The 18,233-nt window shown below is 50.6% G+C and overlaps 7 protein-coding genes across 7 annotated transcripts; 4 read left to right on the top strand and 3 right to left on the bottom strand.

The window, feature by feature from the left end:
• Window positions 1-449: 449 nt before the first annotated feature.
• On the bottom strand, window positions 450-1,280 carry BDP55DRAFT_563677 (uncharacterized protein; the record flags this gene model as incomplete). The annotated part of the gene is made up of 2 exons (XM_060570266.1): window positions 450-735; window positions 796-1,280. 2 exons carry the CDS (start codon window positions 1,278-1,280, stop codon window positions 450-452), a joined length of 771 nt encoding a protein of 256 aa, XP_060423892.1.
• Window positions 1,281-2,179: 899 nt separating this feature from the next.
• On the bottom strand, window positions 2,180-2,611 carry BDP55DRAFT_733476 (uncharacterized protein; the record flags this gene model as incomplete). Its single annotated transcript, XM_060580092.1, has 2 exons — window positions 2,180-2,331; window positions 2,434-2,611. 2 exons carry the CDS (start codon window positions 2,609-2,611, stop codon window positions 2,180-2,182), a joined length of 330 nt encoding a protein of 109 aa, XP_060423891.1.
• A 1,483-nt stretch (window positions 2,612-4,094) lies between these two features.
• Window positions 4,095-6,276, top strand: BDP55DRAFT_680489 (OPT oligopeptide transporter protein-domain-containing protein). The gene is made up of 2 exons (XM_060576111.1): window positions 4,095-5,132; window positions 5,186-6,276. The coding sequence occupies exons 1-2, from the start codon at window positions 4,404-4,406 to the stop codon at window positions 5,894-5,896; spliced, it is 1,440 nt and encodes a 479-aa protein (XP_060423890.1). The 5' UTR covers window positions 4,095-4,403; the 3' UTR covers window positions 5,897-6,276.
• A 2,670-nt stretch (window positions 6,277-8,946) lies between these two features.
• BDP55DRAFT_680480 (uncharacterized protein) lies at window positions 8,947-9,567 on the top strand. Its single transcript, XM_060576110.1, has 2 exons — window positions 8,947-9,212; window positions 9,265-9,567. The coding sequence occupies exons 1-2, from the start codon at window positions 9,029-9,031 to the stop codon at window positions 9,453-9,455; spliced, it is 375 nt and encodes a 124-aa protein (XP_060423889.1). The 5' UTR covers window positions 8,947-9,028; the 3' UTR covers window positions 9,456-9,567.
• On the bottom strand, window positions 9,568-11,358 carry BDP55DRAFT_620513 (kynureninase 2). The gene is made up of 3 exons (XM_060571332.1): window positions 11,077-11,358; window positions 10,608-11,011; window positions 9,568-10,556 (listed from the first exon to the last, which is right to left on the bottom strand). The coding sequence occupies exons 1-3, from the start codon at window positions 11,261-11,263 to the stop codon at window positions 9,666-9,668; spliced, it is 1,482 nt and encodes a 493-aa protein (XP_060423888.1). The 5' UTR covers window positions 11,264-11,358; the 3' UTR covers window positions 9,568-9,665.
• Window positions 11,359-11,535: 177 nt separating this feature from the next.
• On the top strand, window positions 11,536-13,253 carry BDP55DRAFT_592732 (indoleamine 2,3-dioxygenase). Its single transcript, XM_060570941.1, has 2 exons — window positions 11,536-12,101; window positions 12,158-13,253. Exons 1-2 carry the CDS (start codon window positions 11,775-11,777, stop codon window positions 13,148-13,150), a joined length of 1,320 nt encoding a protein of 439 aa, XP_060423887.1. The 5' UTR covers window positions 11,536-11,774; the 3' UTR covers window positions 13,151-13,253.
• Window positions 13,254-13,694: 441 nt separating this feature from the next.
• BDP55DRAFT_680469 (fungal-specific transcription factor domain-containing protein) lies at window positions 13,695-16,940 on the top strand. The gene is made up of 8 exons (XM_060576109.1): window positions 13,695-13,934; window positions 14,119-14,370; window positions 14,433-14,629; window positions 14,695-14,989; window positions 15,067-15,151; window positions 15,212-15,576; window positions 15,624-15,834; window positions 15,889-16,940. Exons 1-8 carry the CDS (start codon window positions 13,844-13,846, stop codon window positions 16,442-16,444), a joined length of 2,052 nt encoding a protein of 683 aa, XP_060423886.1. The 5' UTR covers window positions 13,695-13,843; the 3' UTR covers window positions 16,445-16,940.
• Window positions 16,941-18,233: the final 1,293 nt, after the last annotated feature.

Genomic DNA, 18,233 nt, shown 5'->3' with positions numbered 1-18,233 from the left:
CAAACCATCAACCCGATTCAACCAAAAACTCAAATCTTCACAATCATGGGAGGTTGCTTCAAACAAGGATATGATTTGATTGAGATTTCTCACAAAAGGTATAGTGTAGAATGCATAGTACTTTCTGAGTGCGACTTCGCAAAAGAGCGAGCCCCTCGGTAACATATCTTACAATTATGGTGATGACACTTACCATGGCAAGAATCGCACAATATTGCAATAGCTCAGAACATTCTAACTAAAGATCCTCGGTCTTGATGGACCGAAGATCCTCCAAGAAAGCGTTCTCTGCGTCAGAGTCGAACCAGTATAGTTTTCATACCATGTTGCTTTGCTGTTGTTTTGCTGATTATGATAACTCGCCAAAGCTAAGATCAGTAAGGCAACCTTTGTATTTACATTTGTACGTAGGTATACGACCTATGAGCCTCCTTCTTGCTTTTGTTCTGCTAGACCTCCTTGCTATTACTTCGAACCCAGCACCCTGAGAATCCAACCCTAACAAGCGTCGCCTCGGTTCGGTTTGATCCGTAGATATCTTTGAGAAAGTCGGCACAATGCTCCGTATGGAACGAGTTGACAATTATTGCATCAAATACTGTTCGTTCCTCGAAAAGAGTCCAGAATTGTTTTTTCCATAGCATTGAACAGTGATTGAGATGGTCTCGAATTGAAGTATAGTAAACTTCTTGGTCACCCATTGCTTCCGCAGCTATGGGTTGTGTTAAGTTTTGGCTATAGCATGATCGTTAGTCTGAATATAATTCCTATCGGTTTGATCATTCATTAACATACTCCGCGAATGCATTCCAGCTATCGTCATCCTTGTATTCCGTTTCGAACTCCCGATCGTAGCATTGTGACGGAACCCAATAGTTTAACAAAGTATCGTACTTGCAATTCATCTTTTTCGCCTCAACTGTGGAATTTCCGCAAGAGATGAATTCGGCATTGGTAGTGACATTGTGAAAAGCAGCGATGTAATCACTGGACGTTGGAGTCCGGTCCCCCCCGCCTTCTCCTTCGGTAACGTTGCCGCCCGTGTGTCTGTTCAGAGATTTGGGCACCAGAAGGTAGAACGCTGCGACCCATAAAAGAGATGTTGCGAGGCAGACGAGCACGTCTCGAAGAAGTCGGCCAGGGCGTGATGTTCTCAAAGCTTGTTGTTGTCGTCGGCGGGAGCTGTCATTGTCCATCTCTTCGTGTTCGTTGGAGATTCGCTTGTTGGGGTCGTCTCGAAAGCCGAGAAAAGGCTCATGGTCCTCCTGTTTTGTCTCCATCGTGCCTAATCCTGCGGGCTCGTACACGGTAGGGCACGTCTATAGTTCTCGAGGGCTACCACTCCGTCGGTTAAGTGATCGCTGCTGAGTTGCGAGGTTGCGAAGACGCGGTTTTGGCGAGATTTTGAGTCTACCCTAGACGGGCAAAACAGCATAGGGGTTATCACATAATCGCGCGTTTCATAAGTCCGAAACAACAGATAACATGGCCACTTCCGTTTCAGGTCCATCCAGACATTGGTAAATTGGGCGCTCATCCTATGTTCAAGTAGTGTTTTTGGCGACAAGGTCTGAGCTCGACCATGTGCGAAACGAAAATGAGACGCGAAGGCCGAGGCACAGAGAAGCTCTAGCTAGTAAGCGGTCTGGGAAACTTGGTAAGTTGGTCACGTGGTTTAACTATGATCCGTCCTGCTGAGCAACTCAGGCATACCCGACGTTTGTGGTGGACCCCGCGCGGCAGATGCAATCCCCACTCATCCCACCACCCCCAGTAAATATTCATGGGTGACCGAGTTTTCAGCTTCCTGACTGGATATGAACTTTCCAAGTCATCTGATGGAGCAGAGAAGAATTACCTGGGAATAGGAGTGTTCCTCAGACTTAATTCTACCATTTTACAGATTCACAGATTCTGACAGATAGCACATATATACGCCGCGAGTTAGCAAGCACTCACTACTTGCCTACAAAACATATTGACGGCTATGCTCAAGAGATAAATCATCAGCCGCCAGAATATCCGCGACCCCAGTCGACCGGAAGTGATCGACACAGGCATGTTGACATGCAGTGACGTGACCAGCGCAAGCAATCCGCACGATGGCGATTTTGCATTTGTCTTGTCCCGGTCTCTTGAACAGAACCCCCCTGAGAAAAAGTATTAATCAAAACATCGCTTATGCGACGGCCTCGTATCCAGAGCGAGAGTTGTGGGCGGCGCGGTTCGAGAAAAGCCAGTAGATAACCATGCCGACAATCGGGAAAAGAAAGACGACTAGGCACCAGAGAACCTTATGGCTGACAGGTCGATCAGACTTGAGAACCTCAACTAAGCAGAAAGCATTGTTAGCAAAAGAACGTAATTCAGTACGGGCGAACGAGGACCTAGATAAAGGGAGAACTTAGGGAATTGCTTTGGGAGTGGACTCACGGAACACGATGATATCCAACACGAGGACTATGAAACCAAGGATGCCGCCACCAGTGCCATACTGCCAGGTGTTGCCGTGAGCTGCGGCGCCGACAGTAGGATCGGATGCGGGAGCGGCGACGGCCAGAAGCGCGAAGCACAGCTGCAGAAGAAACTTGGCGAATACGGCGTTTTGCATCGTGATTTCGTTTATTCGCGGAGGGTTGTGTATAGTCAAATAAGACAGATGTTTGGTGGGGCGGGACGTGATTTGAGTGGAGGAGTGTTGTGGTTAACAGTGGCGGGACTTTGATAACAAGACAGAAAGATGTCACAGCGGTCTATTCACGTGGGAGAGCAGTTGCATTAATATTCGAAACGTAACCATCTAGGTGACGTCACATGTTTGTGTCGTCTGACCAAGACGCGCTTTGCGCTATGCCCAGACAGGTTCATCGAGATCCTGCGGAACTTTGGCGGGGTCGATGATAGGTGGAACATGCTCTGCTGACCCTCCAACCGCGTACAAAGACAGCAAGCCACAACAGTCTATGGCATTCCGTCTGGAGGCTCTCAAAGCGGATTGTGTTCTTGAATTTAGCTGGAGCTCGCTGATTGGCTCTGATCTGCTCCGAGCGACCTGTCATGCATTGTTAGACGCGGCCCAACCCCCGCTAGGTCGGGGGAACCCGCAAAGGTGTGCACGCAGTTCGGGGATTAATATGTACCTATTGCTGTCGATGAGAGTTTCACATTTAGGCTTCTGGGGGCTGAACTATGCGGATCAAGCCATGGGCTTTTGACATGTTACCTGGTTTGACGTGCAGGCAGCTACGGGGATTTTAAAAAGTAAGTAAGGTAGCAAATGCCAATTGAGGATTGACGCCTTTGTTCAACGTCGCTGCTAGGTAGTCTGAAAGCGAGAAGGTGAGTTGGTAAGTGCAACGCAGAACCCATTTTGACAAAGCTTTCAAGACACTGATGACCGTGTTGGGAATAATATGATGCCGGGGTAGAGCGTGACGATATGGGAACTGCAAGCAAGATCCTCTTCAGATTTCACCTCTTCCTTCGAAGCTGATTTCAAGAAAATCATGTCAAAATGGGCAACCTGGTTATCCAATGCCGCAGATGATGATCAGGAAGAAAACATTGAAGTATGAAGGGAAAGGGCGGTACGGTCGAGTCGGAGGCTACGAATAACGAGCCAGAGGTTGATCCTGCTACTTAAGTTACACATTTTAGCTAGCATCGTCAAGTTTCCCGCGAAAGACGAAGGTTTTGGGACATGTAGGGGCTTCGAGGGGCAAGTGTCGACTCTGTGGGCTCGAAAGCAGTGATCAAGGGATCCGTACTGAGGGGTAAATGGATGGGATACGATTTGTCTATACTTTTGGCTCGTCTACCTACTATATTGTAGATAAACGAGGTCATGAATGTAAACGAAAAACAATGTACGTGCAATTGTTCTCGAGCTTCCCACCTCATTTAGCCATCCGATGCTGTTGCTGACGGCAAGGCTAGTCACCCAGTGTGATATAGTGAAGTCTGCACACCATTGCAGCGTTGCAACTCACGTGCCATCAGAAAATCATGCACTCTCTGTTGGGTAATTACTTCCGCCCTAACAAGTGATTTCCTCCAGAAACACGAATTTCTGAAATCGTTCCGCTTGGCTGTTCAGAGTTGAATGCCGCAGAACACGAGTAGGTAACGCGGGGTGGCCATGCTGGATGATGTGAGAATATCGATGACGTAGGCTCAGTGTCACCACACACAACCCCCAGTTCACTTCCGATGCATCAGTGCGAAATGGGAATGGATTTTGTGCATGTGATCATGTTTCCATAGAGCCTGGAATAAGAGGCCTCTACATACTTCTCATATATTCACGGTCGATAACTATTTGATCTTCTCAATTTGATCTTCTCACACTTTTTGTCGATTCGAAAGCTCGCTTGGGTTTCCGTCCGCAGTTTGGGAAATTGACAATGTCTAGACCTCGAGACATCGAAGCGGTCAGCCCACGACACCGCAGAGCTTCTGACCCGAGGCCAAGGCAACAGGAAGCGGCACATTCCGCTTCTTCTCTTACTCTCAGGTCCACGGTCGTCGGCATCATAGTCGGCATTTTAATATGCCTCTCCAACACGTATTTCGGTCTTCGCACTGGTTTCCTGGCCATCATGAGCCTGCCTTCAACCATATTGGGCTTTGCCTTCTTTAAAACAATCCAAGACCATTTGGCATTTCCATTTACTCCCCAAGAACATGCGACAATGGTAGTGATTGCGAGCTCATTGGGCTTGATGCCTTTCACGATCGGATCTGTCGGAATTTTACCAGCCATGGAGTTTCTCACGAACGAATCAGAAAATGGCCCTTTCCACCTTGATTGGGCTCAACTCTGTGTTTGGTCCATTGGTGTCAGCATCCTGGGCGTTGCTGTGACTTTACCATTGCGGAAACGGTTTCTTGTCCAAGAGCCTTTGCCATTTCCATTTGGAACATCGTCGGCAGCCATGATTGGATCGCTGCACCGGGATGCTGACATTGCACATCGAATTCTCCGCGCTCAGAATGATTTGGAAAGTGTCAACGACAAGCAAAAGCAATCAATTGTAGAAGATTCAGTTGATACTGACGATAGCCTCCTACAACATGGTTGGAGTCAGAATAACAAACTCATTCTCGTCACTTTCTTGTTCGCGGCACTTTACGTGAGCGTTGATTTTCTTGGACCGCCCTTCCGCCTTGCTGACCTCTAACGCAGTCTCTTACTGCATATTTTATTCCGCAAATACGCACCATAAATATCTTCGGCAATTATCTTGCTCAAGAATGGCTCTTTTCCCTTTCAACATCCCCTGGCTATGTCTCTATCGGCTTGATTGTACCCCCAATCACTACCCTTTGGATCGTCGTTGGATGCTTGATTGGATGGGGAATACTTTCACCTCTATCCAGGCTCAATGGATGGGCCCCAGGCTCTGTATCCGACTGGGAAACAGGTTCAAGAGGTTGGATCATGTGGATTGCAGTTGCACTGATTTTAGGCGATACAGCCGTCACTCTTTCGACAATGCTTCTACGTTCCTTCAATGTCTACGCTATACCAAATCTAGTAGAACTTTCGACATATTGGAAAGGAAATTACCACTTTGATGACGATGAGGATACACAGCCTCTTATCAGAGGCCCATTACGGCCTGAAATAACGCCTCAAGTTGGGTCTCTAGATTATCGGGACGACAAATTAACGACCAAAGTCTATCTGATCTGGATCCTAACTGGCCTGCTCTTATGCTTCGCTTCTATGGTCGTACTTTTTGGTTCTTCAGTTCCCGTACTAGCCTTACTACTGGCGGTATTCACAATTTTACCGCTAAGTCATGTTAACATTCGCTGTTACGGAGAAACGGGAACTGGCGGCGCGGCCTATATTGGTATGTGGTATCTGTTCCTGCAGAAGAATTCGGCTTAACGCTTCGGGCATATCACAGCCAAAATTCCGCAATTTCTGTTCGCCTTCCTGATACCTTCAGCAAATCCAAACGCCATTTTACTCAGCTTGGCCGTTGCTGGTGTTGTTGAAGCCAGTGTATGGCAAGCGGCAGAGATGATGGACGAGTTCAAAATGGGACATCTTGTCAATGCGCTACCGATGTCTCTTTTCTATGGCCAACTGATCGGGTCACTGGTGGGATCCGCTATATCGATGCTGGTTTACCGACTTTACACCAGCATACTCAGTTTTCCGTCTAAAGACTTTCCTATGCCATCGGCGCTAGTGCGGAAGATGACGCACCGGGTGACCCGTTTGACGTACCCGTCGTCCCGAGGCGAGCGATTACTTGGCAGGACAATGTTAGCGGAGAAGAAGTGAAGACGGCCACCTTAACAAAGACAACGACCCCTGGTGTGGACGGCATCACAACACGCCTCCTCCAGGCATGCTGGGATGTCATCTCGGAACCGGTCAGGCAGCTATTCCAGTCCTGTATGCGGGCCGGCCACTTTCCTCTGCCCTTCCGCAGAGCTGAGGTGGTCATGATCCAGAAGGCCGGCAGGGATGCCTCCAAGCCCGGGTCCTGGCGGCCGATCGCGCTCCTCTCGTGCCTGGGCAAGGGACTAGAGCGACTGATAGCCAGAAGGATGGCGTCCCTGGCGATTGTCGAGCGCATCATCAGTCCGCAACAGATCGGGGCTCTACAAGGCAGGTCAGCCGTCGATCTGACGACCTGCCTCACCCACGACATCGAGATGGCCCTCCTAAAAGGACTCACGGCGACACTTCTGACTATGGACGTAAAAGGGGCGTTCGACTCCGTCCTTCGGAACCGGCTCGTCATTAGACTGCGTCAGCAGGGATGGCCACATGGCCTGACCAGACTGATCTTTAGCTTCTGCTGCAACCGCACCGCTAGAGTCCGACTGGAAGAAAGCACAACGGAGTACTTCCCGCTGTCATGCGGGCTGCCTCAGGGGTCACCACTATCTCCCATTGCCTTTCTGCTCTACATCGCAGAGATACTTGAAGACGACCCGAACGCGCGATTCGGGTACGCGGACGACATCGCCACTCTGGCCATCAGCCCCTCCCTGGAGAGCAACGTCGCAATACTCAACCGAAGCGCAGCCGGCATTCTCAGATGGGGCTTGGAGAACAAGGTCTCCTTTGACCCGAGCAAGTGCGAGGTCATCCACTTTACTAGGAAGCACGGCCAGCCAGCGGAGCTGCCAGAGGTCCGGGCGGGGGATTTGGTGGTCAAGGCCTCGACGAAACCTGTACGCTGGCTGGGTGTCTGGTTCGACAAGAGACTGTCCTTCCGGCACCATGTCGACGCAAAAGTAGCTGCAGCAAAGAGGGCAGCTCAACATCTGAGACAGCTTACGAACACAAAGAGGGGACTCCCAGCGGCCGCCGTGCGAAAAGCCGTCGTCTCCTGCGTACTGCCGATCGCGCTCTTCGGCGCCGAAACATGGTACGCAGGTATCACGAAGCCGGCTTCGAGACGCCAAGCGGAGACAGACACGAATCCGCCTCTCCAAGGAAGACCCGTCAACACAGGCCAAAAGGGGCTCGTGCAGAAGATCGACAGCGTCATTACAGCGGCAGCAAGGGCCGTTCTGCCTGTCTGGAGGACAACGCCAACCAGTAGCCTCCTCCGAGACGCCGGCTTACCGTCAGCCAAAGTCGCCTTAGAGGGCGTCCGCTTACGGGCCGCAGTCCGACTACAGAGGATTGATCGCCGACACCCGCTAGTCGCGCGGCTCTCCCAGCAGGGACAGCAACAGACGAGACTACAACGGACGGCTGAACTTCTGCCAAGATGCGGAAGACCAGCGTTCCTTCAATCACAGTACCTGCCAAGCTCACAGGATCAGATAGTAGTTCAATGCAAAGAAGAGGCTGCGAAAGCTTTCGAGCGCTGGCTAAAGACAGTACCGGAAAGCCATATGATCGTCTTCTCGGACGGCTCCAGGGCGACGAACGGAGCCGTGGGGTACGGCTTCGTCATCTACCGAGACTCCAAACGCATAGCACAAGGGTGCGGCCGACTCGGACTAGCAGAAGTGTTCGACGCCGAGGTCGAAGGGGCGCGAACCGGCCTCAGAAGGGCTCTGCTCACCAATCGCGGTCATCCAATCCACATATGTATCGACAACACCAGCGTTATACAAGGCATCCGCGGCAAGGCGCCGGACTCGTCACAAGACGCGTTCCTCGAAATCCAAGAAGCGGCCAGGATATTTGATATACGGACGCACTGGTCCCCGGGACACCAGGGCATCGAAGGAAACGAGGCCGCGGACCGGCTGGCCAAAGAAGGAACGACACTGCCGGCGCGGATGGGTCAAATGGCAACACTAGCGGGCATCAAGCGGCTTGCAAGGGAAAAATTACAAAGCCAGCACAGGAGATGGTGGTATAAAGAGCGAAGGCCGCGGTACGCGGACTTGGGGCTTGAGGCAGCTCTGTCCAGCCCTCCTGAACTGGCCTTGCCGCGGGCTACGTTACATCACCTGCTGGCGGCACGATCGGGTCACGGGGACTTCGAGCAATATCACCGACGTTTCAACCACGACGACGCTCTAATGATGTGCTCTTGTGGAGAGGCGAAAGACGTGGACCACCTGGTCTACTGTCGACTAACGCTGGCGAGGAGGCAACGGTGGCCGACCCTCCACTCTCGCAGTATGCCCGAGCCCATAGGCCCTATGGGATCTCTCGAGGCCTACTTCAAGAGATTAATCACCGACCCACGAGGCTTCGAGGCCTTTCTCCGCGTGACGGACTTCTTCCAGAAGATCTGTCTGCGGTAGCAGCATCCACACCTACGTAGATGTGAGTGCGGACTACAAAGAACCTCCCGATTCCAAGGGACGATTTGGGAAAGAATGAAACTGGGGCACCAGCGGGAACCGGGGACAGACAGAACGCGTAGTGGCCACAAGGCATGATTTGGAGGACGATGTAAAGAGACGACGTACTGTAGAGTAGGTAGCCTTGGCTCACGGCCCTCCACGCCATATACCCTTCGGGAGGTCTGCGGTAAGGGCTCTAGCCCGGCCGCCACGGCGTTAAATACAACAACAACAACAACAACAACATATGCCATCGGCGCATATCTTGATATCAACAGCTCGGCTCGTATATGGCCGAGGCATGCCGCCTGGGCTACTTGCATTTGGCGTAGTTGCATCAGCTTTTGGTGCCATATTTAAGATTTTGAAAGATTGCAAGCGTCTCAGTCGCTGGTCCACTTGGATACCGTCTAGTGTTGCATTAGCTGCAGGTACGTCGAGCTGCGGAAATTACGTGGCATTTGAGATTAACTGACAATACAGGCATGTACATTATGCCTGAAATGATATTGGCACAAGGGATTGGGGGTTTGATTCATTATCATATTCTTCGTCACTGGGGTCGAGAGAAGGAATCACGCCTTATTTCCACGGCTACGGGCTTCATACTCGGCGAAGGCTTGTTCAGCTTAGTGACAATGCTCCTGCAGAGCATTGATGTCCCACATTTATGATTTCAAATAATTGAGTCTCAGTTCGATGGTTAGTCACAACGAGCCGGGTCTACGAATTCGTAATAGTAACTTCAGCGGTGCCTGGGGGCAACGGGACATGTCACAGACCAGCATCCTTTCATGCGTAATTTATTCAATGTATACAATGAACATTTAATATTGATTAACATAGAGACTCGTCATCGTCCCAGAGCTTTTGATAAAGACCCTTCAAGCAATGGCCTTTCTCAAAGTATCCATAAACTTCCATACATCTTGGAAGGTGCAATACAATGGCACTGGCGCAACACGGATAACTCCTGGTTTGCGCTTGTCGCAGACGATTCCTTCGTCAACAAAAGCTTCCACGACATGTTCCAGTAGGCCGTCCTTGAGCAAAACACTCAGCTGAGCGCCTCTCTCGTGAGCGTTTCTTGGCGTAAGAACTCTGAATGACGGTTCGCTACCAGTGTCGTCTGCCAAGATGCCATCAAGAAGATGCTCCGCATACGCAGTAAGCACCAAGGACTTCGTTCGTAAGTCAGCCATGGAGGTCTTGCTGAAAACCGAGAGTGCACCCGAGAGTGAGGCCAGATCAATGGCTGAGGGATTTGAGACCTGGAAACCACCAGCGCCAACGGTAGGGAGGAAGTTGTTATCCATATTGAAGCGAACCGACTTGTCACCACCGTACCAGCCGGTAAGTCTGTGGCGGAACTTGGGCTTGCCCTCGCTGGTGTCGACTTTTCCGTGTCTTTGGTGCACAAACGCGCCGCCCATTGACCCGGGTCCAGCATTCTGATACTTGTATGTACACCAGGCCGCAAAGTCAACATTCCAATCGTGTAGCTGTAACTCGACGTTTCCAGCAGCATGAGCCAAGTCCCACCCGACAACAATCCCCTTGGATTGCGCATATTCGGTGATCCGAGGCATATCGAAGAGTTGGCCACTGTAGTATTGTATACCAGGAAGCAAGATGAGGGCTGCCTCCTCAGCATGCTCATCAATGGTCTTCAGAACGAGATCAGTGGAGATGTAGAAGTTTTCATCGGGCTGAATCTGGACCATCGACTTGGACGGATCCAATCCGTGCCACTGGATCTGCGATTCAATCACATACTGTCTTCGTCAGTTCAGCATATGAGTAGGTTGTATTTACATCTGACTTACGTGATCACTTGGAAATGGCCTCCATTCAAGGATAATCTTGTGCTTCTTCTCCGTCGGTCGGTAAAAGCTGGCCATCAAAAAGTGCAAGTTTGCTGTCAAGGTGTTCATCATGACAACCTCTTCGGGTAAGGCGCCGACAATGGCGGCGCTTTTCTTCGCGACATCCTCAGCCATGTCTTGCCAGCAAACAAGGGGTGAGTTCTCGAGTCCTTGAAAGTGGCCATTCACCCCAATTGATGCCCAGGTCTCCAACTGAGCAAGGATGTAATCTTTGACCGCTTTGGGCGGAACTCCCAGTGAATTACCACAAAAGTAGACTGATGGGGTCACATCATCTTCGGCTGATGAATGCGCTCCGTTGGTACCATGGACCCCGTTTGCATGGCCGTTGAGAAGCTGATTGTCTTTTGGCGCGATTAGTATTTGAGCTGTAACAGATATTGTGACATCATGTCTTGGCAAGACCTACTAGGGAGCGTTCCGGTCAAAGACTTCTTCTTAAGAGAGGCTTTGGTAGGAATGATAAAGTCATTGCGCAAATGCGCAAGTTTGTCTTGAGCGTCGAGCTGCTGCGCAAACGAGACGGTATTTGCGTTGGCAGGAAACTTGGCCTGGCGCCCAGAACGAATCTGTTCAGCGAAAGCGTTAAACTCCATTTTAGATCGTACGACAAACTGTGTCAATTTTCCTGGATGGTTCGGATACTGTCAGATATGACACGATTCGCCGTAGAACCAGGGCGCCTTGGATGTCTTTGTACCCGTCGCCTCCTCATCTGACGCTAGATAGCACATCGTCATTCCGAAAACTTCGCGAGCGGCCCCACCAACATCCGGCATCCGCTTCCGTCAAAGCCCTAGCGCTTCCGCATATAAGCGACGGGTTTCGGCTTGGTCCACTTATACCATCGGATGACAGGCGTGTTTCTGCAAGATGCGTACGTGCGGATACAGACTGGCAAGCAGCACGGAGACAAGGGTTTTGGGACAGCCAATTCGAGAGTTATTTCTTCATCTTAACAAGCTCTGACTCGTACTGAAATGTTTTCGATTCCATACACATATCAAGTCAATCGATCTCCTCCAAACCTATTCAACGGTTCACGTATATCAACTCCATCAAAGCACACCTCCTTCTTTGTGTCCTAGCCATACGATTTTGGTCAAAATGTCCCCTCACGCGCTACCCATAGTCGCAGAACAGGCACAGACAGATGTGTTTGCGTTGATGAAGAAATACGCCATCACAAAGAACGGATTCCTCCCGGCCGACGCACCGGTCAAAGTTCTTCCGGATCCTTACTACTCGCCATGGGAAGCAATTGTTCAACACCTTCCGGAGCTTCTCAAGGCCGGCAAGCTGCGACGAGATGTCAACAGTCTTCCTCTTCTGTCGACGAGCAGGTTACGTAGTCAGTCGGAGTGGAGACGAGCTTATGTGATCTTGATCTTTCTGGCGCATGCCTACATCTGGGGGCAAGAACAGGCGGAAGAGGTTAGTGCAGTGTCTCGTATCTGACTCTGCCGAGAATGTTCTAACAGTGATTCAAGATCTTGCCTCCGGCTGTAGCTGTCCCCCTCTTACGCGTCTCCGAGCACCTAGAGGTTCCGCCTGTCGCGACCTACGCAGGCCTGAACTTGTGGAATTTCTTATCGACGACTAACGACTTCACTGATCTGGACTCCTTGGAGTCTCTGCACACTTTCACCGGCACAAAGGACGAAGCTTGGTTTTATCTAGTCTCAGTGGCTATGGAGGCCCAAGGTGCTCGGATTATGACCGATATGCTGAATGCTCTGGAATCCATCAAGACGAGAAACTACGGTACAATTACGCAAGCACTAGAAGCACTGTCTGGCAACATCAGACAGATCGGTGCTTTGTTAGAGCGGATGTATGAAAATTGCGACCCAATGGTTTTCTTTTACGAGATTCGCCCGTTTTTAGCCGGAAGCAAGAACATGGCAGCAGCGGGTCTGCCGAAAGGTGTCTTCTATGATGAAGGCAATGGCCGGGGTACGTGGCAACAGCTCCGTGGAGGAAGCAACGGGCAAAGCTCTCTCATCCAATTTCTCGACATTGTTTTGGGGGTTGAGCACACATCAGAGGGCAATAGCAACCCACATGCAAGCAAAGCCAATACCAGCCAAGCACGAATGCCCGCATTTCACGAGGAAGTCCGGAGTTACATGCCAGGGCCGCACAAACGATTCCTCGAGCACGTTGCCCGTATGGGCAGCATCCGGGAGCTTGCAAAGCTACCGGTTTCCACTGTCGAGCAGAAAGACTTCTACAATGCATACCAAGCAGCAATTCGAACGATGACGGAGTTTCGGAACAAGCATTTGCAGATTGTTACCCGCTACATTGTGCTTCCTTCCAAGAAGATTCACAACGGCGCAAAAGTTGATTTGGCAAGCGCATCTTCATTGAAGGACGAGCAGCTCACTGGGACAGGCGGAACAGCATTAATGCCATTCTTGAAGCAAACACGGGACGAGACCCTGCAGGCAGGACAATTAGAGAGGGGGGAGCGGAGGTGATCAAATGAGGGTACGAACGATGATATCCAAAACAGTAGAGCCATCGAGGAGGAGGAAAATTACATAATTCAGTGCTAAACTAATGCTAGAGGAATGAAGTGTCAACTTCCGTGTGTAACCTTGATGCTCCATTCACATAAGGCCGGGTCCACAAATTGGGAAAGTCACATCCGTGTGACAGCCGTGGCCCATTTCCTGGCAGAGCGGAAGGGTAACATCGGATCTCGGATCTCAACGTGGCTGAGCAAGGACATAATGCCAGCACCCGCCAAGCCGACAAGCAGGTAGAACACCGTGCTGACAGGCTTGTACGTCATCGTTTCTTGTGATACTGACGTTGGTAGTCCTCATGCACGAGATTATCCTACGCTCGGATCTATGATGACAAGGCACGGGGGCCAAAAAGACTGAGGCTCCTGGAAGTGGCTCCGGGTGGATGTGGCAGAGCGGCTACGACGGATCGTGACCACACCGTGCATCCGTCAACGTGTCTGAACTCGGAAGTACTGTATCAGGTGCTTCGATGAAAGATGCCAAGCAGATTACCCAACAGTGGCTAGCGTCGAGCAAGTTCCGCACTCGGGAAACTTCCATCTCGGCACTGGCTAGTTTTCTCCCTCCGCGTCCCGATCTTCGCTCTTCCGCATGTGTGTCTGCACAGCAACGCAACGAGGTAATAACGGCTGAGGCACCATGGAAGATGTTTCGGGGCGAGAGCCATCGCCGCACGTCTATGTCCGCACAAGAGTCGCCAACGCTTGCGACAGTTGTAAGGCCCGGAAAGGTACAATTTCCATTCTCTCCCCGATTTTCTCTCGCGAGCCGGTTTGCTATTGTACTTTGGGCATTGTTTTGGTTTGCAGCCACCTGAACGTGCGTTCCCTGCACGAATGCAATCTCACCGCGCACCCGCATTCTGTGGTTCGTGGAATGCTATCTGAATTCCATTTTAACCCTCGATGTTATAGTCAAGTGTGACGGCAAGTTGCCATGCAGCTACTGCTTGAGACGTCAACGTCCTTCCACGTGCCGATACTCTCCGCAGCAGAGGCGACGAGCGCCGGCCCCCCTTCTGAGAACGCCGTCTCCGTCTGTGCATAACGGCCCGGATATTCAGTCCGAGCCCCGGCAATCAGTCCCGGCACACGAGGCCTTGGCCGAAGAAGAGACGGAGGTCCCTCGGGAGGCACGTCTTTTGTGTGATGCTCAAGGAAAAATAAGTAAGTCCCTTCCAAAATACACTTGTTTGATTCTCCAACTGAATGTGTTGCACGTCATCAAGTTTTCATTGGAGATTGTGCGCCTCTGTCATTCTTCCAAACTGTCCGGCAATTGGTAAACACTCGCGTCGATCCGCAAGTCTTTGCACACCAGACTGAAAACCCGCCTTTCCGACCACCGGCTCATTATTCCGGAAACGACGAGCCCGCCCTACGACTGACAACAATCCCAAGTGCTGTTGTAAAGTATCATGAAGTGGTGAGGCTTGCCTGTCTTGCTATGGAGTGTCCCAGTTTGATAACCATTCACACATGGTCTTACAGACCAGTGGTGTCGTCGATCTGTTTGGCCATGCACAGCTCGTCAACGAGATCGAGTCCTGGGCTCGACAGAATCATAAATCACAAGACGCAATATCCGCCACTTTTTACCTTGTTCTTGCCATAGGTTACCAGTCTTCCGAGGAAGACCTTGCATCCTCCTACTTTGAATATGCACGCAACATCGCCCTGGCAAATCTCAGCGGCAACATCAATGTTCCAACAATCCAGACATTCATCCTAGTTACTGTCTATATGCTCGCTTCATGCCAAATGAATGGGGCATTTCTATTCTTTGGTATGTGCCCAAGAGAATTATCACCAATTATAATAGGTTGTCTCGTGAGTCATACTAAGCAGAGTGCAAACTCGCAGGTATCGCAGTGAGAGCAGCCTACTCGATTGGGATTCACCGCACTGAGATTAACTCTCGATTTGGCGCCGACGTCCAGAGGCAGCGGTACAAGCCCCCTTGATTTCTCTGTTGCCAAATCAAACGGCTAACACTCATGCCTGGTAGGGATCGCCTGTGGAAGAGCCTGCGTGTCTTGGATCTCTTCTTGAGTACATCGATGGGCCGGCCACCTGCAACATCTGATGTGGACTGCACTGTACCTTACAGGGAGCTGGACGATGAGGGACAAGAGATATTCGACATACTCAATGCTTCTGCGCAGATATTCCTGATCACTGAAGGTATCGTCGTAGAAGTGTACTCGAGAAGGAAGGTTTCGTATCAATTGACCGAAGGTATCTCACGACAGCTAAGGGACTGGTCAATTCGTTGGTTACAGAGGCTCAAGGACGCTGTGTCTGATACCTTATCAAGACAAGAAGCAAGCAAGGCGACGGGAGCTTGCCAAGTCCTTTGTTCCTACTACTATGGTCTGTTCAACATTTCGCCTCAGAGGATTAGTACTGATGCTGCGCAGCGGTGATATTGGTCTCACGACCTTTTCTAATGTATGAATTGCACAAGCGACTAGCCGACGGAGTTGCCGAGACGCCAACGACGACTTCGGGTCTTATCTCCGGCAAGTCAAAACTTGCCGATGCGTGTATCGATGCAGCAAGCTTCATGGTTGACATAGTAGTTGGCCTGGCGGAGAGAGGGGTTTTAACAGGACACATGCCTCTAGTTGTGTAAGTGAAGCCCCCGGTGCATTCCCGTTGGACTTGTCTGATTCCTTTGCCAAGGTCCTGGTTATTTGCCTCATCCCTCATTTTGGGCGTAGGTCTTCTCGGATCCTTTGGCCGCATATTGGAAAAGTACACGCGAAACTCTATAATGGTCCTGGAACATTTTGCAAAGATCGACGCTCACGCCTCTCAATACTCACTCATTGCAAAATCATTACTCAACGCTGCTCTTGAGTACTTGGAAAAGAAGGAACTCAGAGAACGTGTGCAGCGTACTGAAAGTTCCTCGCAGCTTTTTGGACTTGTCCCGCGAGAAAGCACCGAAAGTGTCCACAACATCCAAGCTTCAGCTACTGATGCGAATTCAAGTTCAAGTACGGATCGAAGCCTCGTTTCGAAGACAAACAACTCCGTCTCTGCTTTCCTTGGACTCGGTTCCCCATCTTTTGCGGACGTAGACGCATCCTTCTTAAGCCTTTCGTCATCATTACCCAGGACGCCGGATTTGTCCATACTTGACGGAAGGAATGAAGTGGATCATGGTTTTGGAGATCTGAACTTATTTCAACTTCTCGACGGCGACGGACACATTGATCTTGGTCCTTATATCTGAGTAGGGGGGCCTAGGAGGGGTACTTCCAGAGATAGCTCGAGATTTCGTTACGCGTTTGAAATCCCGGGTCCAATCTGGAGACCAATCAGATGACTTCAACTTTTACTGAAGACGCTCTACGGAGTAAATCACCATGGCTCAAGCCGCTGTGTGGGCGAGCTTGACGTAAGAGAAGTGTTCGACACACTCAGGGCCTTGGCAGCTGTAGCGTACTTGTGTACAATGTGAATATCGTGCGCACCAATGTAAATATGACAAGCATTTCTGGAAATTATATGAATCTCGCAAAGGTGGCGTAAAGCTTTCCGAAGAAAGAAGAAGCCGTCATAGTCATCGGTTTGGTTGGCCAGTACAAAGCTCTTTACAAAGAACTGCCCATCTTAGGAACCCGAACAACTTAACCCTACTGGCTCGGCATCTTCCAGTGGCGATTTCGACCTCGCTACACCCTCTACTAGCCAAGGAGCGGGTACCCTATTCAGTTTACACAGCCGACAGGAGTCAAATACAGAATAGTAGTATGGATACACGTAAAGAATCCGTGCGTTAGCTTAGCTGGCACTTCCTCAATTGACACACGCTTTGAATCGATATCTTTCCCAAGCTACCTCCAAGCTTTAGAAAGATACCGGGTTACTTCTACCACACACTCCACCTCCAAATGCACTTCGTCCCTCGGAGTAACGACGTCCGGCAGTATACGTTGATCGCTACATGTGTGTTTGAAAAAGAACGCGATCTGTGCGAGATTTCTTACAGATGCTGGGGAGAACGCCAAGTGGCTTGGTTCACTCTTGGGTTGGGTACGGGAAGAGTCTCTTTAGGTATATTTCGCCTAAGGGGACGTGCTGATTTCAGATCAACCCCTCGGTCCAATTTGGTAGTGTTTTACGTGTAGAGTTGGCAGCCACCTTACCTTAGCTACGGAATACAGGCTGTCGGAGCTTTACGAATACGTGTCAATTATAACGGTAGGGGGGCCGGGGGCTGCTGCCGAGCAAGCCGCTTTTGCTAGGCATTGACTTCGATTTAAGCTTCGCCACCCCTTCTGACTGGCGTCTCACTACGAAGGACTGAGCAACTTCTCACTTATCTTGGCACCACTAACAGTTGTGCTGAAGTGTGATGGATGAGTGCACTGGCTTCGAAAAAGAGGTAATTAAGGCTCGCTCAGAACAGGACATTCCGCATGTTGGTCTACCTACCCCTGGCCAACCCCAATCGCCCTCCAATTTGACCTCCTATATACCCGACCCCGCTGTCTCTCGGCAGAACGGATTGTACGAGGCCCCCGGTCCGCATCCCACCTCTGCCGCGGTCTCGCTCATCTTGCAAGATGTCAGCTTCATCTCCGGATAGGGCCTCTGCGAAGCAGCCTCGGTCTCTAGCTTGCATGCTATGCCAACGGCGGAAGGTCAAGTGTGACCGGAATTATCCGTGCGCAAATTGCGTCAAGGTTTGTATTGCAAAATGCCCTTAATTTGTGGCAATGCCCAACTTTCAACCGATCTACAGACCCATACAGCCTTTTTGTTGTCAACTCTTATCTGTTTACCTTCGAGCTCTTGCTGATCTTTCCATTCGCCTAGTCCAAGACAACATGTAGCCCTAGTATTCCGGCACCCGTGCGAAAGAGGAGGCGTCCTAACGCGGAGCTGCAAGCTAGACTTGCTCGTTGCGAGGAGCTTCTGGCTCGATATACAGCTTCAAGCAATGAGCCTTTGGAAGACAACAGCAGAATTGCCCCGCCACAGTCTTCTAGCATACCTCAGTACGAGAATCACGAAAT

Source organism: Colletotrichum godetiae (genome assembly GCF_030913485.1).
Source record: "Colletotrichum godetiae strain CBS 193.32 chromosome Unknown BDP55scaffold_64, whole genome shotgun sequence".
Classification (NCBI taxonomy): domain Eukaryota; kingdom Fungi; phylum Ascomycota; class Sordariomycetes; order Glomerellales; family Glomerellaceae; genus Colletotrichum; species Colletotrichum godetiae.
The sequence above is the reverse complement of the archived record's forward strand: the minus strand, read 5'-3'. Positions and strand labels throughout refer to the sequence as shown.

Coding starts and splice junctions, on each gene's coding strand:
- BDP55DRAFT_680480 (XM_060576110.1), top strand. CDS start 9,029: ATGCCATCGGCGCATATCTTGATATCAACAGCTCGGCTCGTATATGGC. Junction 9,213..9,264: donor TAGTGTTGCATTAGCTGCAG/GTACGTCGAGCT, acceptor CTGACAATACAG/GCATGTACATTATGCCTGAA.
- BDP55DRAFT_680489 (XM_060576111.1), top strand. CDS start 4,404: ATGTCTAGACCTCGAGACATCGAAGCGGTCAGCCCACGACACCGCAGA. Junction 5,133..5,185: donor TCTTGTTCGCGGCACTTTAC/GTGAGCGTTGAT, acceptor CCTCTAACGCAG/TCTCTTACTGCATATTTTAT.
- BDP55DRAFT_620513 (XM_060571332.1), bottom strand. CDS start 11,263: ATGGAGTTTAACGCTTTCGCTGAACAGATTCGTTCTGGGCGCCAGGCC. Junction 11,012..11,076: donor TTTGACCGGAACGCTCCCTA/GTAGGTCTTGCC, acceptor TCGCGCCAAAAG/ACAATCAGCTTCTCAACGGC. Junction 10,557..10,607: donor GGCCATTTCCAAGTGATCAC/GTAAGTCAGATG, acceptor TGACGAAGACAG/TATGTGATTGAATCGCAGAT.
- BDP55DRAFT_680469 (XM_060576109.1), top strand. CDS start 13,844: ATGGAAGATGTTTCGGGGCGAGAGCCATCGCCGCACGTCTATGTCCGC. Junction 14,371..14,432: donor TGATGCTCAAGGAAAAATAA/GTAAGTCCCTTC, acceptor CACGTCATCAAG/TTTTCATTGGAGATTGTGCG. Junction 15,835..15,888: donor GGACACATGCCTCTAGTTGT/GTAAGTGAAGCC, acceptor TCCTTTGCCAAG/GTCCTGGTTATTTGCCTCAT.
- BDP55DRAFT_592732 (XM_060570941.1), top strand. CDS start 11,775: ATGTCCCCTCACGCGCTACCCATAGTCGCAGAACAGGCACAGACAGAT. Junction 12,102..12,157: donor GGCAAGAACAGGCGGAAGAG/GTTAGTGCAGTG, acceptor CAGTGATTCAAG/ATCTTGCCTCCGGCTGTAGC.